At 37.3% G+C, this 26,590-nt stretch overlaps 2 protein-coding genes across 5 annotated transcripts in view; one reads left to right on the forward strand and one right to left on the reverse strand.

The window, feature by feature from the left end:
• The window catches only part of LOC134813573 (intraflagellar transport protein 122 homolog), a 92,891-nt gene that overhangs the window by 56,613 nt on the left and 9,688 nt on the right, over positions 1-26,590 (forward strand). The gene's annotated exons all lie outside the window — the stretch shown is intronic.
• LOC134813576 (guanine nucleotide-binding protein subunit beta-1-like) overlaps positions 1-26,590 on the reverse strand; it is a 76,178-nt gene that overhangs the window by 6,832 nt on the left and 42,756 nt on the right. The window contains exons 2-4 of one of the 2 annotated variants that reach the window (XM_063821415.1): positions 8,887-9,043; positions 8,646-8,724; positions 1,103-1,279 (exon numbers count right to left, since the gene is read on the reverse strand). In XM_063821415.1, the coding sequence (XP_063677485.1) occupies positions 1,103-1,279; positions 8,646-8,724; positions 8,887-9,032 (402 nt within the window). In that variant the 5' untranslated portion in view covers positions 9,033-9,043. Of the gene's footprint in view, positions 1-1,102; positions 1,280-8,645; positions 8,725-8,886; positions 9,050-26,590 lie in introns of those variants that run through there. The other variant, XM_063821414.1, reaches the window with a different exon arrangement.

The following is a 26,590-nucleotide window of genomic DNA, read 5'->3' on the forward strand; positions in this document are numbered from 1 at the left end:
TCCTAGTAGTTCTATAGGGTCTATAGTAGGCCCTAATAGTTCTAACCTATGTGGCCAAATGTTATATGCAAATGCTATAGGCCACTGATATAGTCAGGCCCCAGCCAATGCTATAGCCTATAGTCCCAGCCAATGCTATAGTTCCATGCTAAGATCGGCTGTACATTAATAGCCACGACATGATGGATCGCCTTTGTATCATTCCTCTTTGTATTTTAGCTTATGGAGCGAACTTAGTAACAACATTGTAAAGAGAACTCAACTCTTGTTGAAACATTCTGACATCCCGTAATCTCAGAAAGGAGTAATGAGACTGATGCTGAATCATGTCGCCAGAATAATATTGCGCGTCACTTAATTTACAGGAATCCGTTAGAAAAGCGATTAGTTATACTTATTGAGGCTTGAAAGAAATGGAGACAAAATTTTTGATTGGAAGTTATCGGTTGTAATAAAATCCAAAACTGATGAAGCTGGTGAACTCTTATTTTATTTGTCTGTCTCCACCGCCATGCCATGTTACATGTATAATGTGTATGTATTAAGAAGCCAAAGGGTCAATTTGAATTTTGCAACCACTACAATCAGTATTCACTAACTCAAATTGCTAATGATCTATTTATGATCATAAAGTTAACATCTCATACCATAAATAAAATCTTAACCTGGACATTGATTTATAAAGGATATAATTTATTGCGGATATGAATTATCCAAGTTAAATCAATGCGTGTTTAATCGCCCAATTTTATCTCTCTTAAGTTGTATTGTATGTCGTCACGTGCAACTTTGTGTGCTTCGTTTGTGCGTCAATAGAACATTCTGGAAGGAATTGACAAAACTTTCTTGTAGCAAGATATACCAAGCCATTTCATCAGTTTTTCCATACGTTATCGGGCAATGTTAACTTTATCACATATTAGATTATATATTAGGATGATCATATCAGTACAAAGTTTATCAAGAAATCTTCCGCATTTTCCAACCGATCCATATTAGAGCTCCGAATTACTAATATCACCAAAATAGAAATATAAAATGCATAGAAGTGAAAGAAAATATGCATATATTATGTAAAACCAAAATACAAATTTCAACAAACCTTAACATTTCCCTCCCGTGTTTTGAGACTGTAGATAGAGCACAAGTTATCAAGACCTCCGCACGCAACATATGAACCAGTGGGAGCGTAGGCGCACGTCATTACCCAACTAGAACGCAGAGGAATTGCGTGTATCTTATTAGTGGTATAGGCGTCCCACACGATCAGCTTTCCGTCCTGAAATAGAGGGTTAGAGAGAGAGTTCGTGGTGGGGTTTGAACGTCAAAATGTTAGGTTTTCTTAAATGTCAATGTCGGTTCATTGTAATCATTTTAATTGTCCTTGTTGTACAATAACTGATCAGAAACATTCCATTAAAGAAGGAATGTGAATTAAACTAGCCGTCTTCCTCTCGGTAACCACGTGATACACATAATTATGTAACAAAAAGGCCCCCATTATTACGGGGTTCAATGAGAGAAATGACAAGGTCAACATAATCATAGGTACCGGTCGCGGTGTAAGCTTCCCATTACATATCTCAGCTTTAAATACGCACCATATTGTTAAATACGAGCTGCATTTAGAAGAAAAGGGCCCCAATTTCCCAATTATAGCCCAATTACGCTTTGTCGGACGAAACTTGGCATATGTGATCAAGATGATTTCCTCCTCATTATACACTGGATTATGTAAGTTGATGTAATACCTAGTGTGGAATGTATGTAGGTACTTCAAACATTAGCTAATAATGACTGCGCAGTGTGAAACTTTGTATTAGATTTGGGGGATGCCTGTTGAAGACTTCAAAGGTTGCAGGCTCCCCCGGTCTCCAAGCCATAGACTGAACCCCCTATTCAGTGATCATGATTTAGAGTTGATGGTTAGAAAAACATGGTGTTCCATGTTCATTAATCGTTAAATCGCTTAAGGTCTCGTTAAAATACTATCTCTGTTCATGGATCATTATTACTGCGGTTTATGTGAACACTTTGTTTTGAAACATGATCTCGGTTATTCATTAATTACAGTCTTGAAAGTGACAACTTGTTCTAGAATGTTGCAATAGAATTCTTCGGGTTGGTCTCGACCGTAAGGCGTGGTTTAAGTGGTTCGTAGTATAGCTGCAACTACTATTAAATCATGTGAATTTGTACTGTGCTCTTGAAACGCAAGGATTACACAAAAAAAGATAAAATTCATCTTTAGAGCAAGATACTGGTTTAGGTTGCATGAACAATATCATTATCAACCTGTTCTCAGTCTCTATTACTTTGCACTTATATCGTAAACTTGTCAACGATTTGAGAGTAGTAAATTCATTAGGGCCATGCCATTAATTTCCCTGCTGTATAATCGGCTGTGGCTACAGTACAGTTGTTAAGCTGTCAACAAAACTGTCGTTGCTTCTGCACGCCAATTTGATTAACTTATAGTTTGATCTTGAAATTGCTTTTAATTTTACAATCTTGTTGCTATACAGCCAACTTTAATAGTTAATCATACACCGAGAAAGCCGAGATATAAGGCATTATTTTAGAGAAGCAGCAGCTACGAAGAATATTCTAATCCATTATACAACACAGAACATGAGTTTGAAAAGGCACCAGGTGTTGAGGGTCACAAACCAGGCAACATCACCGATACTACAGAGTACCTGTACTGGTCACTGGTCACAGGTTACCGTATGTAACGAGCAGGTTTTTGAAACTCTAACCCTCTTATGATCTGTTCTCAACTTGGTTAATTGTGTCCCTTAATCGGCGATATATATCCATTATCCATGGTCCCAAGTGGTACTGTTCCCGTTTATATAATTAAGAGGGAGGGTAATGACCAGGGCCTTGTTTCCACAAAACTACAAACACATCATGGAACATTGTCCTTACTTAGTGGGCCTAGCCTTTTGGACAAAGGGGCGTCGAACACGGATAACAATTAGGCAAATGACCCAAACAATGTAAACAACTTGGATCATGTGCCTCTCATCACCATCAGCTAGACACAAGTGGCTCTCTCACTTAAACTTAATGTTTCCGCTGTTATATGCAGCTGAGGGTTAGCTACCACTGCTATGAAAAGTTCCTGTGAGCATCATAAAAATACTTGGCAATTACTGAGTTTAACATTCCACACTTCCAATTGAGAGATTGTAACCGGTATAAGAATGAATATTGGAGTACAGAGTGCAAGTGGTTGGCGGTCTGGGATGTGCCGATTATGCCATATTTGCTTGAACTTACGACTATATTAAAATTCTGAGTGGCCATCTCCCCAACCCAGTGACACCTTGACACGGCGATATAATCAAGCTGCCTTTAATTGTATCAACACGACTTTTACAGCAGTTCAAATTTGTATACGGCAGAACTTTAATCCCAAAAGTTGACGATAATGTCAGAAAAATACCAACAACAAGCTGATTCATCGTAGTAAGTTCAAGTAAAATGAAAGATTTGATCTATTTTCAAATGTAAGGACTCGTACAGAGAACTATGCAGCTACTCTGAATTAACAGCAGTATTAAGGCTTTACATTTTATTACATTACATATTATTATATTACTTGTCATGAAAGGTCAGGGTAACCAGTGAACCACGTACATTATATGTCACAATTCAGTTATAGTTTTATTAGTTACTTATTTTTACTTCTGCTTTTATCTGAAGTATGGTTGTGCAATTTATAAAAGGCGTTCTGGAAGGTTACAAATTGCGGGCTATGGCAGTCATTCTTTTGTATTAGTAACGCTTACGTAATGTCAGTTAATAGCTATAGGTCAAACTTTCTTATAACCATATGTTGAGCACCAGAGAGGGAAAAATAGCAATCAGCCCTGATGATCTCATCTAAGCACAATTATCAGAAAATAGGTGTGTAACTATCGTACAATGACAACCTAAATGTTATATAAATAGGTGTGTAACTATGACTATTTGTACAAGTCCTTATGTTATTAACCAGCTTTTACCAGCTCTAAAGTATCCATTACCAACACCTTCCTAATATCTAAATATCTATTACCAACACCTTCCTAATATCTAATATCTATTACCTATACCTTCCTAATATCTAAAGTATCTATTACCAATACCTTTCTAATATCTTAAGTATCCATTACAACTACCTCTCTCAATGTCAGTATTAAAATGTGCTCATAACTCAAATCAAATACCAATCATTGGAATTCCTGGCCTATGATTTGAGAACATAACTACTAAGTAAGTCTCCTCCCCAGATCGCTTCAAGTTGATCTCTGAGTGCTCAACTTGCAGTTAGCTTGTCGTGCAGGAAGGTAATCGTATTTATTTGCTAGTGGAGCTCACTGGTACACTATGTTACATGCACAACATTTGAGTTACGGCGACAAACAAACTATTTAAACATCGGATCCCCGCCAATGTAAAAGTCAGCATATCTGTAACAGCTTCTGCTACGGTGGGATAAGTATGCCGCCAAGCAATCAAATAAAAATGAGATCATCCTTTATAAATTCCGATCACTAAAGACCTGCAGGGCTGGGGAAAGTAAAACAGTGTTTTCGTTTCCTTAATAAGTCAAACCATTTTATCACAACCCAACAATCTCGGTATTTGTTACCGCCCAAACCTCATTATATCAGAGACCTACTTAACATCCTTTGCCCCAGGCTAGGTTGTGATTTCTAGCATGCTAACTCGACATGTGTACAAACTTAATTAGCAACTTGTAAACGGACTATACATTTCTCTAATTGCTAGGTATATTGCGAGTTGGTTAGTTTTTATACAGTTTAAATACTCGCGTCCACACTCACACTCCAACCAAACTTACACTCAAACCCAAACCAAACTTAAGCTCACTCCCGCGCTCGCACAGGGTTAAGACACTCACTCTCAGACTCCCACACAAACACGCGGCGGACACTCACAAACTAGCTCTCTCTTTCTACCGGCCAACTGTCACGTGACAAATTAACTTGACGACTGAGCTGACGACAAGACCAGAGCTGGGGTAGAACTAGCAGAAAAACCAAAGCTTTATTCCTGCACAGAGCCATCTAATAAAGGTGTTACTAAAGGTTGGGTTGCAGGGAGTGTACGAAGGAAATTATCTGCTAATGGATAGTTCGGTGAAGTACACGTGTGCGTATAGGGTAACACTGTGTTACACTGTGCTTCTGAAACGAGAAGAAGAAGAAGCGTGCAGTTAGCACAATTAACTGGTCGTATATCCCTAACTTAGGAGAGAGCAAATAATATAGTGCATATAATATAGTGCATATAATATAGTTCATATAATATAGTGCATATAATATAGTGCATATGATATAGTGCATATAATATAGTGCATATAATATAGTTCATATATTTAACACTAGCCGGATCTGCACAGTAGCTCACTGATTAACGTCCACCAGTGATGTCATACCATAAGTGCTCGTGTAGAAGCAGGCTCCCAAAGCGAGGATTCCTGTAGCTTCTCGACTTCTCGTAAAATACGGAAGACACTTTTTAAATTTCCTGGTACGAGTTGCGGGTGTAAAAACAGGGTTTTGAGTTATGTAGTGTTACACAGTCAGAGAGAGAGAGAGAGAGAGAGAGAGAAAGCAATTAGCCGCAGTACGTGACATACAGTTCACCCTGTCAAACTCAGCATGCGGAGTGTACGTGTCACAGCGAGTGTGAGTGTGTAATTACACGTGCATGTCAGAAATTGACAGGCAAGAATTTCGGATTGGCCTATCGGGCGGCACAGTCATATATCAACCATTAACAGTTATTACTGGTATTGTAAGAAATTGCTGCGTGTGTTCTCATAAAAGATACCCATATAAAGTGTGTGGTAACACACAACTTAACTCTACCAGTATAATTACTTTACAAATCGACTTTACAACCGCCACTTAAACTACAAGGTCATAAAAAGATTTGATCAATTCCCGGAAGAATGTAAGGGTAATCGTGCATATAATGCGCCACGCCCATATCTGTAGGACACATAATTTGCGTCCATTACACACAGTAAAGTTCGAGAACTATCGTTATATTGCACTTTAAGTACTGGTACGTAAGAGGAGTAAGCTACTGGTATATACTGGTTACTGGCTACACGACTCAGAGATCACTGACAGTTATGTCAAGTTTGCAATTGGCATGCATATAGTAGACCGTGATGATGCCTACGCAGTGAGGTAATGTGCGTTATGTTGCCGTATTTTTTGTTGTCATCAAATCAGGTTTATTGACAGCGGAAAGACTTAGTCAAGGTACAATCGTTAAATCTCGATGAAGATTCACGAACTTTCCTAAAATGGCTAGATTGTCATAGCGCTGAGCAAGTAAAGTGGTCAGTAACCAAGGTTCAAGTACCATACTATTTATTAACCATAGTATAATATCATAAAATAACCAACTGGATCCAAGCCCGGCCCTTGCATGCAAGGAGTGCAAGTGCAAGTTTCATACGTCAACAAGTAATTGACATGCAGTGCTAGGATCAAAAAACATGTGACACCCACAGTTTGATGTATAGCGGTCTGTGTAATACTTGCGAGGATAGCCAAGAAAACAACAATTTTCAAGAAAACAACAATTTTATTTAGTATCAATTAAAGCAAACATAAATATATTTTATATATAACTAGCAGGACCTTTTTACCAGATATCTTAGGGGACTTGGAGTAGCAAGAGAATGGATAGAAGGTATATACCTATTACAAAAATACGTCAAAAAGAATCCAGGGTGATACAGGATCGGAGAGTGCAGACTGTAAAGTTTACGCACCCACCCTTGCCTCCTAAATTCTTGGTTGGGTAGGCATTTATGCGAACTTGGTCGTTTATACTCCAAGTCCCTTTGTTAAAAAGTAATAACACTTATCTCAGGAGTTAACTTCATTCAACAATAATAATATCATTATCAATTTATTGCATAGACTAAACTATCGAATATAGGTTCGATTATCAAATATAGGTTCGATTATCAATAGGTTCGATTATCAAATTATAGGTTCGATCTGATAAAAATTTGTAAAATAAAATATTTAATTATTAAAAACATTACATCAAGTGGTTAAAAATCGATCTGAAAGCTTTTCAGCTTATAGTTCAATCATGATAGTAATATTAGGTGTGTGCCGCTGCATGTGCAATTTGATTACTGCAATTTAAAATTGGTTGGAGTCCAAATATCTTTTAAGTCAGCTGCCTGTGATTGTACTAATAGTGCTTTGGTTCTCAATTTTATCAAGTTAATGGAAGTTTCTAGGCAATTGCTTGAAGTTAAATTTTTTTAATGAACTGTGTTCCAAAGCTTGGCTGCATTAAACAAAAAGGTATTTGATTTATTTATAGAAGAATAACCATTAGAATCGTTGCACGGTTTGAAATGTTGATGGCCTCATAAAGGCCTCATAAAGCCACAATAGTTGTCGAGCATGGCTGTGCAGATTTGGAGGTATAGCTAATAGTTACAGCCGTACAATCCATTAGCTAATAGCTAAAGCAACTTTCAGGCTCGCCATCATGACCGGGAGGCACCGACCGGGCACCAAATTTAATGTACACGACTTTCGTAAACGAATTTGTTGGAATAGTAGTTTCAAGTCATTTGATTAATACATTCCGATCTCAAGTACATCAGCGACTGTTACATGTTCAATTCTGAGGTTTACGCTTTACCTGTGATATGTTTTATCTATAATAGGCCGCACAAGTTTCGTGGATACCCGATTACCAGACGTTTGTATAGTTGAGTGTATTAAGCAAACGCTCTTAAGGGGGCAGGGGGGGTCTTCATGGAAATTTTCTCAAAATCGACTTTTTAGTTGTTTCTGATAGAGGGGAGTGAAATCTATCAGATGCTTTTAATCCGATAGAAAAATATTGTTCTTAGCCGAAATTATTGCCGGTAAAAGGTCAGCGCTTGTGTGTAATTTAGATCGCGTGCCCTGAAAATTGAGTCTAAAAATCTATCTTCTCCTACATTTTTTGAGCAATCACCCTCAAACTTTCAGGATATGTTCTAAGGATCATTTAGAAGAGATTGTCCAGGCACAATTTTGAGATAGGCCTTTAAACATTTTATATTAGATTTTTAAAATCTTGGATTACACACAAGCGCTGACCTTTTACCGGCGATAATTTCGGCTAGGAACAGTATTTTTCTATCGGATTAAAAGCAACTGATAGATATCACTCCCCTCGATCAGAAACAACTAAAAAGTCGATTTTGAGAAAATTTCCATGAAGACCCCCCCCCCCCTGCCCCCTTAACAGATTTGTGAAAGGTAAGTTTTTAAGAGGAACAGATGATAATCAACACAGTTGAATTCAATATGGTGTTTAAGGTAAAATGATAATGGGCATATTATATTCTTGGTAACTACACTATGTATTGTACGATTGAGAGACCAGGCGTTTAGTGGAGGGTAAGATAAGGTCAAATTACAAATAAACCATCTCCTCAACTTAAATAATATGCCGGGCACACAAATGTCTGAGATAAAGTCATATAATTGGTGAGCAATTGTCTCGTTATTGTCATGGTTAGTTACGTAAATTTCTTAAAAAAGTAATGTCATTGTAAATGATTAGAATTAATTGATCTGAAAACAACATACCTGTGAGGCGCTGACTAGATTTCTGCTATCAGCAGCCCAATGCATGGCATAAATTTTAGCTAAATGACCCCTTAGCGTCCTGAAAAATGTCAATAGTAAGCAAATAAGCAGCATTTAGAAACTATACTATAATGGGAAAAAATCATGTTATTCAAACATCTTATTTTTTAAAATTTTCTTGAAATTACAGTAATGATTTAGGCATAAAATTCAATCAATTAAAAATATATATAGAACAAACCTTCGAGCACGCATATTTAATCTACTAATATTGTCTACATTTTCAGTTTTACTTTCCATAGTACAATCTCTGACATTTTTTCTGGCATCTCTAATATGAGACTTCAAAGCTTCAGCTTCTTGCCTAAGCCGGTCTAATTCGTTCATCTGATTCCTTGTGCTACAAATAGATAAAGTGTTAATTTTGAACAAAGTATTTCATGATTTATTTAAACCCTGTTTTTGTTAGTAGATATTAATGATTTGATGACTTATTAACTTTCCTGACAAAGTAATGTAAGAGTAGCAAGTAATAATGGGAATTTGTGGTACATTTTACCAAGAAGGAGTAAAAAGGTCTTTCATATCTAAGGTACTTCCATCAAAAGTCTTTTAGATCAATGATGCGCACATCAAAATGATTAAAATTCTGTCAAAAATAAGTTAGAGCCCATATTACTGGGCTCAAGAAATGGATTACACGGAATAATATGACAGGCTAGGCTGAATGCTGATGGAAAGGGGCAACACTGTTTCTCAAGAACATTAAATAGAGATTTCTAAATGAACAATATAAGATTACAGAACTGCAGTGTTCCATCTTGTATGAGTACAGAGAGGAGACGTGTTTTGGAGCAAAGAATGGTGCTATTGGCTAGTAATATGAGCAATTTTAGTAATTGGGGTGTGTCCGACCTTCTAACACTTGTTAAATGTTTACAAGCCCCAAGGTGAGTATATAAGAGCCGGCCAAGACACCAAATGCGATATACTGAAAATAAGTGCTCCTCTTTAGGTTTCTACGATATTGATTCATTTTCAAATTATGTAATACTATTTCTGTTAGTGCAGCATGTTTTGCAATTGTTGACACTAATCTTAAAAGTTAGTTAGTTGGATTTCACTAGTGAAAGCACTTTTCTTAACCCAAGCACTTTTTTTTAAATGAAAATCTTTTCAAAATTTACATACAATATAACATGTGGCGCAAAATAAAATCAAAATATAACTGATTGCGATCTCTAAAGGACAGATGTATGTAAATTTCAAAGGGAAACCAGAACGCAGTAAAATTGTAGTCGAAACCACACCGCATAAGCATAGTCCCTGGTAAATGAAAAACAATCAAATAATATTTTTGTGCTAAAAAAACGGAACAGATTTAAACGAATATTCTGCAGGCAGCATCCAAGTTAGTAGCTCTCAATTAATAATTACTGCAGTAATAATTAATATATTACTGCAGTATACTGAAAAATCTTCATTCTAAACGTTTCGCCTATCTAGATATTACAATCATCATTCCACATAGATTATATTGTCTTTGGGTCCCTATTTATTAAAAACTCTCTTATTGTACTAAATTTTGTCATTCTGCCAAAATTTTCCAATTTTTCTCAGTTTAAGTTTTTTGTCCATTTTGTGTCTAACATGTCTTTTTGTCCGGAGTTGAATTGTTTTTATCTACAGGGCAAGCAAGACAATGATTTATACTACTCTAATGCAACAAAATGATGGTTTATGATCCGACTGTAGCTTCATATCGCCCACTTTATTTATGGCACAGGATCCACAGCCTGGGTTAGTGCAAAAAATTCACACGAAGCTGATTTAGACTGGGTTTTCTGAAAGTATCACTTGGCAGTTTGATGTCTCCCAGAAAGATCAAATCAAACAGCCATCAGATCAACACAGCTGCAGTGGTCAAAAATCTGGAACAGTTACAGTGGTTGAACATAACACTTTTTAAAGGTGTGCGATGACTTGGAAACATTCATGCAACAGGAGCTATAACCCAGTTTTGATTTATAAACTATTACTGGTACTATCCTAAACGACTTTAAAATAGAGAAAGAAGCAGTGGAACAATTACCACTGGATCCATAAGCCTAAGCATATTTTTATTTATTAAATCTTCTAAAACATATCATTTTAATACAATTAATTAAAATGATAACATGGTACCACCTTGCAGACCTACTATTCTATTAGAAAATCTTCACTACTTTCCAACCAGCATTGTCATGCCGTGTATTTTTTTTTTTATTTGAAAATTCAATTTATCATTATATATATAAATCAAGCGTTACATTTCAGCCATGCAAAATTACAATGACATATTTTGATTACTAAATGAAAAATGGTACTGCAATATAAGTTGCTTAATGTTTGGCCGGATGACAACTAACGAGAAAAATAAACTTGATTATATAATAATTAATTCGGCTGAACCAACACATAGCAAGAGCCACATTAACGTTGGGGCCGTCAAAGACTGGACAAATAAAGACTTTGATATTTGTAACCTTAAATTTTCGTAGGCTCCTGCAGGGATTCCACCTGACCTCCAAAATTTCATGACCAAATCGACATACTCTGCCAGCGTATTCCTCTGTCAAGTTAAATGTGATGTGTGAGTGAGTAAGTGTAGTGTAAAGAGATCCTATTTTTATATCCAATTTGAATTCTAATAAAGACCCTAAGCATTATGATCAAATTTTTAGTACAATAGTTATATCAGGGTTGACATCTATGATTAATATTATAACCCAATATTCATTTCCTTTTCTCCCTTAAATTTAAACCCCCGGCCCCCATTGAACACCCAAAATACCTACCGTCCTTAATAATCGTAAAGACCATTCGTTACAAAATAGCTGCTAGAATAATGCATGCCAAATATTCCCTCTTACACCCACAAATTATAATGCCTTCCTATCAACGCCTCTAATTTGGTCATTAATCAACCAGACTAGCGTTTTGGTGCGTACAAATGCTACCAGCCAGTACATTCCTTGCCCCGCTAGTTGATTGTCAAAAAATCATACAGCTCAGAACAAACGGCCATTTACCACTAAGAGCATTATATGTTTTCATTTGTTTAAATTTTCTGCTGTAAAATGTGCTAAAACTTTGATTATTTGTTTAATTGAAAAAAAAATTGAAAAAACTGCACAAATGACTTTGGTTATAAACTTTGAAAAATATTCACAGCATCACCAAATACGAGGAAATTGCTAGTGAAGATTGTGCAAGATGTAATGTGCTGAAGGAAGTATCCTAAGAAGATCCTTGATCTTTTGGCCCCTTATTTAGCCCTTCAATAACCCTCAATCACAGTTTTCTGTTCATTTGGCTGAGTCAACTGAGGAGAAACACAAATACTATTTTAAATAATTGATTAATATCGATTACCAACAACCAAACATTAGTTATTCTCTAATAACCTTCTTATATGTGTTAAACGATCCATGGCCTATCGAAAATTCAATAATGAACTTTATATTATTAGTGCCGCGTGCTGATAAATATTCTGAAAATCAATCCACCCAATCGTGGCGATAACATATCTTTGTGCTTGGCCGGTTTTAGGTTTGAGTTTGTGCTCCAAAAGTGGTAAATCGGGTGCTAGTAAAGCTCTTGCAGGCTACTGGCTCCTTTTTCGTTTAATATCTTGACAATATTTAAAGTTTATGGTTTTAGGTTTAGGCGCGGCGCATCGCTTATATGTTATAGCTTCTTCATTTTCTGTTTTCTACATGCTAGCTTTCTTTATTTTTGTTAGTCGGCTGACATCTTGGGTTGTACTGGATGTAACAAGTTTATTATCGGATGTCTACTTATATTTATTATGATATCATTATTCATTGTAATGGCAATAAAATTTAAATATTGTTTTACTAAAATTTTGTTTTGCTAAAGTGCTAACATGCTTGGGAAAGCTAACAAACTTAGAGGAAAATAGATCTGATTTTTGTGTGAAGTGAGGCATATTTCTGTGACACATGACAGTAATAAACCAATCAGCTTCCGCCATTGATCAACAAATATACAGTGACTGCCTTATGAACAATGAACCAGTATACCATTCATTTTCCATTGGTCAGTTTCCATTAACACGTGACATTAGCCAAGTATTCGTTACTGAAGACTTGTCGAATTTGGTTTCATGAGTTTTATCCAGGGTGGCCATTTTAACAAGGCACAGGCGCGTTAAAATTAGATAGAATATATACTCCGAGGAACATCAAAGGGGACGTAGACCAGCAAGCCACTACTATCTGTGGCCTACAATTTTATTCCAGGGACAGACGACCAGCAGGAAAGTTTTTAAATTGTTATAATCGTGAACAATGTTCGTGACCTGACTGACGTTAATTTATAAAGTGCTGGGTGAGGACTCCCCTTCACCAAAGCACTTTACAAATTGAACTGATTTACCCTTATCACAAGTATTAAGTAATGTGACATGGGCCAATACGTTTTTTTAATTTGCTGGCTCAACTGTTGTTTCATGTTTAAATGTCTTTTGGTGACCACTTAACATGTACATGTTATGAGATATCACGTGACCAGAAGCCTAGAACATGCCTGAACAAGTGCAATTTGTTAGGTGACAAAGGTTACTAGGGAATGTCAATATTTGAATATGTTGTAGAAACTGGATTCATTGACGAAAATGTTATGTATGGCGGGTTTGAGAATGAAACTTGTTAGTTAAAAGATCTAAAAATGAGATTCAAAACTTCATTTAGCTAAACACTGAGAGCTGATTCAAAAATGCATTTAGTAAAGAACTCAATTGTTTGCTGTGAGCCGTGAAACGAGCTATAGGGTTATTCAAAATAAATTTAAATAATCCTTGTCACTTGTAGACGCTAAATTGAATAACAACTAGCACAAGTCGACGAGTCCAACTCGTTAAAAACTTAAAAGTAAAAACTGAAACGTAAATCGAATATAATTTTACATAATATAAACTTATGGATCAGGGTCATTTGTTTTGATTTGCTTTTTAAAATTTAAAATTTTGTTTTACTTAATTCGTGGCGCAGCCCTGCCCAGTTAAGTAGTGTATTACGCTACAATTTTTTAAAAACATTAGTAATTAGATGGACGGATATAAATTGATCCACGATATCAATCCTTCGCATGAGCTCGGCGAGGTCCAGTGGTGCATTTCGCCGATCTACTGGAGCTTTGGTTGCAGGTAGCATTATTTGATGCGCGGCGCGGCCCAGTAGTGTATCAAGCGACAAAACGGATGATTGATGGTACTAGTTTTAATTTTTTCAAAGAATTTATAGCGCGGCGCGCCTTTTTTCTCAAAAATATTATACCACAAATTATGCATAGGCCACAAATTTAACACATCCTGTTGCCCTATTCACTATTTGTGTCCATGAATTAGTGCGTGGCTAAAATAAAGAGCTGAATTACCTAAACACGAAAATTAGCTTACTAGTCTTTTGTAGCGCGATGCACTACTGGGTCGCGGTTGCTTCTCGCAACCGCAAATCGGCGAGATGCGAAGGATTGACATCGTGAATCAACACGCTACAAATTCAAACGATGTAGAATTTATAATTTTATTGCAAGCTTTAAAATACTTTACTTTTTTACTTTGGGCGATCCTCGATCGAAATAGATAAAAAGCGGCTATAGTGTCAAAACCAGGCTACCGCGAAAATTAGGTGCTTGGAAAATCTTAGCCATCAGTGATCAATCAACAAACAAAAATACGGCGCGCGCCGCTTTCTTCTCGAAATGTTGCCCGATGGCAAGTGCTACGAAGTAGCGTGCGTCGGGCCAGATCATTAACAATGGTCAATACATTACCAAGGACCAGCTACTTTGTATTTTATCATTGTTAATGGTCTGGCGCTACTTCGTAGCACGTGCCATCGGGCACATTTCGAGAAGAAAGTGGCGCGCGCTACTTAGAAGAAATTTAGACGAGTTACATCCGCCAACTTTGTATTTGTGGATTGTCGAGGATTTTTTAGAGAACTTAACTTATTCCATAAGTTTATTGAATTAAATGTATTTAAACTATTTATTATGGCGAAATAGGTCTGGCTGATGTAAAAAGTAAAAACATTGCTGAAATATTGATTTATGCCTAGAATGTCAAATGTGATGAAAAATCCTGTGTGAGTCATTTTAAGATTTGCAAACCATTTCATAATACTTAACGGGTGATACTCGTAAAATATTTGTTCCAAACTCAGCGTGCGTCCTGGTAGGTTATAAACCTACAACATAATACTTACGATTTACAAAATGTCTAAAGTTACTGTCACCAAAGATTCTTTGTACGGATATCCTTCAGCATTTTTATCACAAAATAAAGTGTAGACTTTGTGTGCAGCAAATTTTAACCAATAGATGGGTTATTTATGTTCTATCTATGATGCTGCAGATAGCAAAGAATAACTCTTTGGAGTGATGTAAATAGTTCCAGCTTACAAAACAGCACGACACTGTAGTTTGGGCTGCATTATTTTTTGCTCTCTTAACTAGAGGTGGCACTTGGGTGGCCTTGACAGGCTTGATGTCGTTCAGATAAGTGAAATGTAGCACGATTGATGCTGGAACTAGCTTGCAGTATCCTAAATTAGAGAAACATCAAAGGAATTACACTTTACTCCCTACAATGCGCAAAAAAACGTGCGTTTTTTTCTCTAAATTATTTAAGCAGAGACTGCAGATATAAAGCAAACATGCCATGGCACATTTGATAACAGTCACCTGCATTAAGCCCTATTAGTGAACACCCCAGCGGTATTAATGAACAACCCAGCTTAACAAAATGCCCTTTTGGCAAATAATCTATGACTTGCAAGCAGCAAGGGGTCAAGCTTTTTGTGTAATCTTACACGCATGACTTGCAAAGTAAATCCTTTTTGTTCTATCACCGGAATATGCACCAAAAATCGTTGACATCAAGAACACAAAAATTTTTTTCAAGAAAACAACAAATTTTTATTTAAATCAATTAGTGAAACAAATTTTAGTGAAACAAATTTAAAATTTTATCCTTTATTTTACAATCATAATATAATAATATTTATAAGCCTCCGTTTTGAAAGTTTTAAATTTTAATACATTCACATTTCTATTTAAAATTCAATTTTATGTACAAGTCAATAACTGGCCGCCAAAGCCGCGCATTCTTGAAAACAGTATTAACTTGATTATAGTTATACGACTATGTAAATTAAAAACTATCCGTGGTTTTTTCTTTTAAATAAATAAATTATAATTTTACCTAAGTCCAAAGCCAGCTTTGAAAAATTTACTATTAAATCATAATATATCGTCAACTTTAAATATTTACAATGCAACAATTCATTAATCTGTAAACACGCGTACTCCAGCCCCTAAACGCATAAATTGTTATGCGGCGCGGCTCAAGCCGCGCACGCACGTATTATTTTATACTGTTTGCTTTCTAATAAATATCGTGCCAATGTGTACGTCTAAATTGTAAACGTTCATGTTTTGTGTAAAGTGAATCCAATTGGGACTAGTGACAAGGATAAGGACCCAAGTGCCTGTACGGCTTTTTCGGGCCCCTGTGGACCACTACTCTTGAAATCACTCTACAACATTGAACATCTATATCTACTACGTCTGCATTTGGCAATTATTGTCATTAATCTAACTTTCTAATTAATTGCCGAGGGGGAAGAGTAAACGCTTCACATTAAAATTCAATATACAAAATTCAAAACCATCAATACGGTATTAAATATTATGGACAAGTCTATAGATCTATTTCGTAGTCATATATTCACATAATTTAATTTGCTTTATATTATATTATCTTAATACTGTAATGAAGTACAGTAGGATTTGTGTTTCGAGAAAGAAAGGTTGCGGTCAAATTATTAACAAAAGTAAACAAAAGTCCATCAGGGACTCCGTGGAGTCGAAAAAGGTACACGGCTGCTGTCTGGTGCTGCTAGGCATTTATTGATCAAGATGTTTTATTGTATTGATTTATAATGATTCTATTGTTCGTGACTAATCAAGTTCTAAGTGGAGGTATAAAGTGCTGCTCAAGATACTTCGTCATCTCATGTCCAGTATAATGATTAAGATAGTATACAATGCAGTTTTAGTAGTTGACCCATACAGTTAAGTCCGTCATAACTCACAATCGTTAAGTCGTCGGTCAATTGTCAAAGTCGTTGTGTGTTTATTCGTTGAGATAGCAGTAAGATAAGATGTTACGCGCGCGCGCGTTTAATCCCGTCGACGTGAAATGTGACAATGAAAACGCCATAGAATTATTATTTTCGCGCGTTACGTAGAGTTTACCAGTGTGTAATACTAGTTAACACTGGGTGTACACTGAGTGTAAGTGTAAGTTTCATATACAAGCCGTTGAATATTTCCAATTTTGAGTGTATCGTGAGCATGTTTTACAGTGCGATTGCTCGGTACTAGTGTGTTTGTGTATATATATATATATCATTTGTGGAGTATGGTGTAAGTAATGTTTTTGGTTGGAGTGCAGTGGTTATATGTATGAGAAAAGATATATGGTCATTTTAGTAACTCACATAAATCAGAACTTGAGCTCATTTGTGGCAAAATTAAGCTCACACCAATCAAGTGTATCATGCTTGAATTGCAATTCTCGTAAGGCAATTTTCAATATATTCTTAAACCCGTTTGTCGGAGTATTAAAACTTATCTTACTTGATGTTTGTCGACAGCTGTTCCACATGTAGGATGATTGGTAGATGAATTGTGAGGATGGTTGTGATGTAATGAAATAATCCTCTCGTCGTGGTGACCTGTTAAATGATGAGTACAGTGATAATGGTTCCTCTAACTTATTAATTTTGAATAGTTCTAAGAGACAAGTGTACTTGTACAGATTGTGGACCGTCAACAACCTGTGGGTTTTAAACAAGGGCTTGGAGTGTTCTTTTTGGTAAAAGTCCACCCCCAGTCTTTGCTTATCAACAGGTCGTGTTCGGGCACACGTTTTAAACTTCTCTAGGTAAGCTTCTCTATCCCCAAACAGAATTCTTATACACTTTTTCTGTGTTTTAAAGATAGGTTCAAGTCGGTTATTGCTAATACCACCCCACACAGATATTCCAAATCCTAAATGTGATTCAAATAGAGTATGATATAAATCCTTATAATACTGCTTTGGGACAATGTGTCGTATTCTGCACAGCTTTCCTACTTCGCATTTAAGTTTTGAGTTAAGTGACTGCGTATGTGATTTCCAGTTAAGTTGGTCGTCAATAATAACGCCTAGAAATTTAGCTTCTTGAACTCTTTTAATAACTACATTATTTAAAGTTAGTATGTTCTCGTCATTTTCTACTTCCTCTTTGGCCCGTGAGGGTTTAAAATGAATAAAACAACATTTCTTAATGTTAATATGTAATAAGTTTAGTTTCATATACTTGTACACAAATGATAGAACTTCATTTCCTTTTTCGTATAGTCTTTTGACACATGTGTCTTCTATAAATATGTTAGTGTCGTCGGCAAATAGTATAAACTTTCCTATAATTGATGAGTTACGGATGTCATTAATATAAATAATAAAAAGTAAGGGACCAAGACAGCTCCCCTGCGGCACTCCATATTTATAGCAACAATTTGAAAAACTTTAAAGTTATTCTATTACTAAGGAATATACTACGGGTATGGTGACTTGGGCTATTGAGTTGTTAAGTAGATTAAGATTAGTAAACATGCGCTTGCCAGTGGCGTAAAGTTACTTTGTGCCGCCCCCCTGCTGATTGAAATTTGCCGCCCCTTTTCCGCCCCTAAAATTTTGTGTCCCTAAAAAAAAAAAAGAAAGTTGGGTACTTTTTTTGCCGCCCCCCACAGGAGGAGCAAAGTGCAAAGAAACTGTCACTAACTGCTACAAACTGCCACTAACTGCCACAAACTGCCACTAACTGCCACAAACTGCCACTAACTGCTACAAACTGCCACTAACTGCTACAAACTGCCACTAACTGCTACAATCGCGCCCACGCACTGCGCGCGCAGTTTGCAGCAGTTAGTGGCAGTTTGTAGCAGTTAGTGGCAGTTTGTAGCAGTTAGTGGCAGTTTGTGGCAGTTAGTGGCAGTTTTCTGCAGTTGCGCCGCGCCTTTTAGCAATTTGTCTTTGGCGCCTTACATGCCACATGACTTATTGACATTGTATTGGTCTAAAAAAAATTTTGTATTATTAGAAAATATATGAATTTGGGACAAAATAATTTACTATCGAAGGAAACAAATATTAACTTTTTGACAAGAAAAGCGATTACCAACAACAGTTACACGAACACTGCATGGCAATACGATTACAAATTGTTTAAATGTTAAATCCGGGTATCACTATTGGTATTGTGCTATTGTGCCAAAATTACAATATTATATGGTCAATCGTAATCATTTGCAATTTGGAAGACCCCTCTGCTGATATGTAAACGACTTCTTATACTAACTTGATTGTAGCAAACCGCGTGGTGTTTATTGATCATCAGTTCGATAGGACGATAGTTATGAGAAAAGCTACAAAACTACAATTCCCATTACCAAAGTTTTAGAACTAAACGCTTGATTGAGGGTTCAGAACTTTATTTGAATAACAGGGCCTCCCACGGATTGAACAGTTTTGTGCGGAGAAAGAAGTGAAGAGAGTACGAAGCCAAAGAGTTCTCCGACAATTATTCCAGCCAGCCTCGCCGCAGCAACGCCAACAGCAAGCAGGGACTTATCCATGCAACATATGTAAGTATATACAACGCTGACCCAGAATGGACATGCCACGGTACCACTATAATATTTGCTTCGATTCTCCGTGATACTGATAGCACTAGCAGTAGCGGTGAGCGGACTGGATCACTACCGGACTGAATCCCTAACGGACAGAATCACTACCAATCACTATTGGTAGGGATTGAGGTATATTTTCGGACTGAATCACTACCGGACTAAATCACTACCTCTAATATCTAGACCTAACCACTTTGATGTGATCCCTGCTGAACTTTGCAATAAAGGCATAATTATTTGTATTTCATTAGTTAATTATTTTATTTTTTGTTAATTATTATTAGATTTTTCGTGATAATTGACTAAGCAGAAATTTGGTCAAAGAATAATAGATAATATACTGATACAGTAATTTAATTCACACAATAATAAGTAAACATTAAGGGGGGGGGGTTAAGTAGGTCTTGTCTTCCTTCTTTCTGTTAAGGTGGTAGAGGTGACCATCGTAGAGGACGTTGCGGCTGCCTTTCTTTCTGCCAGGAATAAACTCGATGGATGAGGAAGACATAGTGGTATAAGATAAACACAGGCGTTGCGGATTTATATATTTGATATTATTCCCGCAAGCTGATTGAGATACCGAGCATGTGAAGGTTCACATCACTGTATTGTCGTATAGCAGGTCATTATGGATGACTTGATCCGAACCAGTTCTCGTTAGGGCTCCTCGTTGCGTACGTAAGTCTGTGGATCACATGTCTGACAGGCCCCATAGCAAGCACTCCATGAAATCCCCCGATCAAGCACTTTTTGGGATTCCCAGCATGAAATAACAACACCTGTTTCCAAACAGTTAAAGTTAAAGATTAAACTTACCGTTGCCTAATTCTGAGAACATGGAACGCACACGTGCGAATATGATTTTACGCGCGAAGTACCCAGAAACTGAATGAGTGAAACTGAAAGAGAATCTAATCGCGCGTCGCGCGGGGAATAATTTTGGTCACGTACATCATTTTGTGTTCCCTTTTAAAAACAATTACCAGTGCAGAGAGTGGTTTCAGAAACGCAAATTCAACGAAGATGAATTTACCTGGGTACGGTACCTCGCTCAGGCTTTTGTATTTATTAAGCAGTAGCAGAATTTGCTGCTTGTAATTCCTGGGGTGGTAGTGATTCCGTCCGTTAGGGATTCAGTCCTACAATCCGTAGTCCCCACACATAGTATCATGTCCTTGTTTTACTGACTACTTCAATGAAGAACGTACATATAAGACCATGAAGATTATACTTTTCCGAGCCACCGTTGAGCCTGTATTGTTCTATGGCTGAGACCCATTGGATATCGGTTAGTTGCTGTCTGATAACTATAAGCGTATCAATGGCTGTTACAGTAGGTCCTCAACGATTGTGTGGGGACTACGGACCCCATCAAAACCCATTTCAAATTTGCCGCCTGGTTACATAGCACTGAAATACAATATAATTCAATATACAAATTCAAAGCAATGTATTCATAGTACACACCAGCCTAGTAGTAGCCAAGACGCTCAACATTTTCTTATACAGATTCCAAAATGAAAAAGGCGCACAAAATAACAAAAGGTAAAACTAATAATATAGAAATGTACACATACAAGAACTGGCGTTCAAATAATGCCAGTACATGCTAGAGCATGTTTAACATATGATATATGATCAATATATGTTTTGGTCTATTAGAACGAGTTTTACGTGAAATATATCCTCCAGAGATGATTATTAATAAAAATAATACTTCAGTTCGTGAAACTGACTTTTTAGATATTAGTCTTAGTTTTACTATCACTATCAGTATTTATAAGGGAATTTTAAAAAAAAAAACTTTACGACAAGAGGAACGATTATAATTTTGATGTCATTAATTATTCCTATATTAGAATTAGATGGGTCATGGGAATAATCCCAAAGGCCAGTATTATGGTAAATTTATTAGTCAGTTAGTTCGTTTAGCTCGTATTAATAGTTCTTTTAACAGTTTTATTTTGGATTGTAAAAATTTAGTTCGTAAATATTGCTGCCTTGCGCAAACGGTTTGAAATCTTTGTCGACAAGTATTTTAACATTTGGGGAAAATTTGGGATTAATTTTACTTCGGAATATGTATTTTAGCATGACGTGTCATTCTTTTTGTTAGTTCAGTTCGTTTTCAATTTTTAATCTTAATTTTCATTTTCAGTACGTTTTACCTAACAAAATCATTTTTTACTTTTAGCTAGCAGAATGGTTTTCAGAGGGCATTAATAAACTGTGCTATGAGCTGGTCCCAAGTCCAGACGCCATTTTATTCTTTGTAATTTTCAATAACCCTGTCTAGTCATTGACTACTGATATATGAAATCACTGATCCTTTCGATTTCTGTACCACTAACTGCCTTGATTTCATCAGTCCCTATATTGAAAGGTTCGTGCGCAAATTTACCTAGTTTAGCCGTCATTGATTTGGTACACACCGACGGAATTGCTCATCAGCAGATCTTGCGCTTCCGCTGCTGTATCGGACGTTTGTGATCAAAGCAGTAAAGTCGACGTCCCATAAATTGACAACAGGATGTCCCCTGATTCTCCTAGGTTGAACTGGGAAGCCAAGATCACGACCTTCTATGACTTTTGCATAACACAGCTTCAATACTAATGACAAATAGGTAGCGTATTCCCTTGCATAACTCCTGCAAGAATGAATTTTTCCATAGTGTCGAATCAGCCTGACTTATGGGCCTTGGAATACTATACGGATACCGTAGGCATGCTGTCAGTATGTTCATCAGAATACCCCGAGCGGGTCTCTCTCAACTGATAAGGATCATGCAGTTGAGAGTTTTGCTGACAATTGATGATGGTGATCCATTTAATGTAGTTGTCAGCCTAATTGGCGAGATTTCCTATTTTGGACATTGGAACAATATTGATAATCCGCCATGCATGAATGGGCGGGAACATCTCCAATCTCCATCCACAATACTAATAGCAGTAGCACGGTTAAACAGATTAAGGATTATAATGTCAATATCTACATTCTACCTACTCTTTTTAGGATATCGGGTGCCAGATAATTGATGTCATTGTCACAACTCACAGTATGATTATTTACTTTGATTGACACCCGGCTTAGTTGTAGTGAATGTACGGAACGTTCACTAAAAATAGTTTGTGAATTGTGAACGCGTTCGCTAAAAGATTTTAACGTTCGGAACATAAGGAAAGTTAATCAGATTTAAAATATTAACACGTCGACACGCCATCGTTTCCCGCAATTTTACATGTTCTAGATGAGTTAGATCGAAGAGTTTTAGCGCGCATGCATGCACGTTTCAACTTTCAGGCCCTAAAACTCCGCTAGTGTTTCTGGATAGAAGTTGACTATTTATGCTCAATTCTCGAGCCGATAATAGTCTTGCTTAGATTTTCAGACAATAGTCTTAAGATTCCTGTTGGTTTCATCGGTGTAATTTATTACAAATATTATCTGTTCACCTTAAAGTTAGCAAACTTTGCTTTTCGCAATTGAAACTATAAAAGTGATATGGTTAGTAGCTTGCCAACAAAAGGTGGCTCGAGCTCCATTCCCCCCTACATTCAGTAGGGTTTTGTGCTCACCCGGCTTATATATCAGGGATGTGATCAACACACGAATCAGGATGTCTGGAAGGAGTTTCTAGATGTCATGAACACGTGGTGTGACGGCGCAACAAAGAAGAAAATACTTTCGCAGTACACTTTCTACCGAGAGAAAATAGGCTTATTCTCTTATACTGCAGTAGAGACAAGCATCACTTGTCCGGATTCCTTCTAGAAAGAAGCGCAAGCTTCAAAAAGAACTTCGTGATGCTGAGAACGACGTTCACTGCCCTAGTACTCGTTTGAAATCTCTTCAAAACAAGCTTGCTTTGGCCCACATAGGAATTCGTGATGCTATTAACAAGACCCTTCAGTATCGCGAAGAGCAGGCTGCAGCAAAAGTAAAAGCAAACCCGAAGTACTTTTATAGATATGCCAAGAAGTTTTCGAAAAAGAAAAGGAATATCAGCATGCTATTCGCTGAGAACAGTAACATCCGTTCTCATCCTAAGGAAATGGCAGACCTTTTACAAAACCAGTTTCTATCCGTATTTAGCGACCCCTCCAAAACTGAGTTAGACGCTGCATCATTCCCTCCTCCGGATTTAACATATCCGTTCACGGATCAGATTCTGGAATTCTCTATCAGTGATGTTATCGAGGCTATTGATGATATTAAGCCAAATGCTTCATCTGGTCCTGATGAGATCCCAGTTGCTCTACTTAAGAATTGCAAAGATGCTATGGCGATTCCTATCCATCTGATCTGGTCAAAATCCCTTGCATCTGGAGAAGTACCTTCATTTTATAAGTACTCCAACGTTTCTCCGCTCCACAAGAAAGATAGCAAGGCGTTTCCTTCCAACTACAGGCCCATTTCACTCACCTCCCATATAATCAAGGTGTTTGAGAGAATCATAAGGAAAAAGCTAGTCTTACATCTAGAAATGAACAACTTGCTCTGTAGCAAACAGCATGGCTTTAGAATTAGATCAGGCCGCAGCTGCCTTACACAGCTTCTCCACCATTTCGACGACGTTTTTGAGTCATTAACCAACAAAGCTGACTTTGATTCTATATATCTTGATTACGCTAAGGCGTTCGATAAAGTTGATCACAAACTGTTGATCAGGAAACTTCACCTCTATGGCTTAAATCCAAAAATCATCAAATGGATTGAATCTTTTCTGTCAGACCGGAAGCAAGCTGTAGTGGTCGACGGCCACTTGTCATTTCTCGCTCTGATCATCAGTGGTGTCCCCCAGGGAACAGTCCTCGGGCCGATCTTGTTCCTTATTTTCATTAATGATATTGAGCATTGCATAACTGAATCCATCATCAGATGCTTTGCAGACGACACTCGTGTTTCAATATCGGTAACCTGTGAACAAGACGTATCTGTGTTACAAAACGACTTGAACAGTGTCATAAAATGGTCTGAACGAAACAATATGGCACTACATAAAGACAAGTTTGAGTACATGTGTCACAGACTTAGTTGTAGTGCACGTACGGAGCGTTCACTAAAAATGTTCTGTACATACGTTCACTAAAACTCATCTCACGTTCTGAACGTTATGGATAAATTATACTAGTAGTGTTCAGTGGGATTCACGTACTCTAGTTCGACACGCACTATAGTTCGACAAATTAAATTCGCCAGATATCACCCCTGTCGTACTTCGGTACGTGTCGAAGCAGGCGAACTAGAGTCCAAGTAGCGTACTCTAGTTCGACAAATAGTTTCTGCTTGCATGCTTATGATCCAATGGCTATTGCCGGGTCCTCATGATAGGATCACAGGGTTCAATGGCAGATAAAACAATTTTCTGACATCTAGCAACCATGAGCGGTTAGAAATTCCAGAACCTTTCAGTATAGTTTTAATTCTCCTGATTGCCACTCAGTTCTAGTCTAGCTAACAGGAAAATATATATTGATATCCGACTGTTTTCGATTCAGCAGCCAAATCTCGGTACTCGGTTACTAGTCGTTTGTGATAATATAAAGTGTGGTATGTGGAAGATATTTATATAGCGTACTCTACAATCTAGATCTATAAAACGGAGTACGAGTTACTACGTTAGTCTTTTATCTCTCCGCTAAGTCAACAATTATGCTAACTAACAATTGACTTATGAGTATGAGGACAATTAAATGTTCATAGATGTTCATTAATAATTATCAGTTGGGGAAATCGAGATTTCAAAAAGTTTATTTTCATGAATTTTGTTTTTGATAATCACTGACGTTCACTAACGTTCAATAACGTTTACTACAAAATGACTGGAACGTGCGTTCAATACGTCAAAATCCACCGTTCACTACAACTAAGGTCACAGACACAATCGACGTAGTGCTCTCGTCGAACTTCCTTTTGTTAGTGAACTATACCAGTACTCAGTATCCAAAGACAAGTCACTCGCACCTGTAGGTCAACTAAGAGACCTCGGGGTTCTCGTCTCCAACGATCTATCTTGACAACCCCACATCAAGACCGCAGCAAACAAGGCTCGACAAAAAGCTGCCTGGGTTTTCAGTGTCTTTCAGACAAGATCTCCAGTCATAATGCTTACGCTTTACAAGTCGATGGTTCGTAGTTTACTGGAATACTGTTGCCCGCTATGGCACCCCTCCAAGATATGTGACATCCAGGAGCTTGAAAGCGTACAGAAAGCTTTCACCGCAAGGATTACTGGAATGCGTGATCTCCATTATTGGGACCGTCTTCAACGGCTATCTCTGATGTCTCTACAGCGTCGCAGGGAGCGGTTCATTTTACTTCATATGTGGAAGATTATCCATCACCATACCAGCAACGACATTAACGTGCAGTTTGTCTCCAGGCCACGTTTTGGAAACCTTGCAGTCATTCCATCTGCATGCAGACACAGCTCATCAGCAAATCAGTCACTGTATGATAATTCATTTGCAGTCATAGGCCCAAAATTGTGGAATGCAATGCCTTACCATTTGAATTCCATCGGCGACCGAGAGCATTTCAAATCGCAGCTCACCCAGTTCATGCTATCTCTTCCGGATACACCGCCCATCAGTGATCAGGGGATACACTCCTCAGAACTCAAACTCGCTGCTTTGCTGGAGGAATGACAGAGAGATCTCCTCTCTGTGGGGTGGTCACACAATGTGATGGCCCTGTATTAAAGCTTAAAGAATCTCAACATAGGTGACATAGGTAGGTAGGAGACGCTGCCTCAAGTTTTAGCCAAGATTCTGACGGTCCAGTCTCTTGGTGGAGCAACTTCGGTTGCGAGGTACCCGAACTCGGAACTACAGAGTTTTGCAATGAAAGCGCTGTCGCAATCGACATCAGCCTCACCCTGTGAGACGAATTGGAGCTTGTACGACTGGGTGATAAACAAAAAAGAAACCGCCTCACAGTTGACAAGCAGCGAGACCTTATTTATGTTAAGTTTAACACAAGTTTGCGTCTTATGAACAATTCACGAATTAAGGAGCAATAATTTCATTATTATTTGCTTATTGCTATACTAGTGACTTATTTTTATTCATTATTGTTTATTTACTGTCTAATTCGGAATTAGTAATTCCGACAACATGGTCTTATCTTATTGTATCCA

Source organism: Bolinopsis microptera, chromosome 3 (genome assembly GCF_026151205.1).
Source record: "Bolinopsis microptera isolate Bmic1 chromosome 3, MBARI_Bmic_1.0, whole genome shotgun sequence".
Classification (NCBI taxonomy): Eukaryota; Metazoa; Ctenophora; class Tentaculata; order Lobata; family Bolinopsidae; genus Bolinopsis; species Bolinopsis microptera.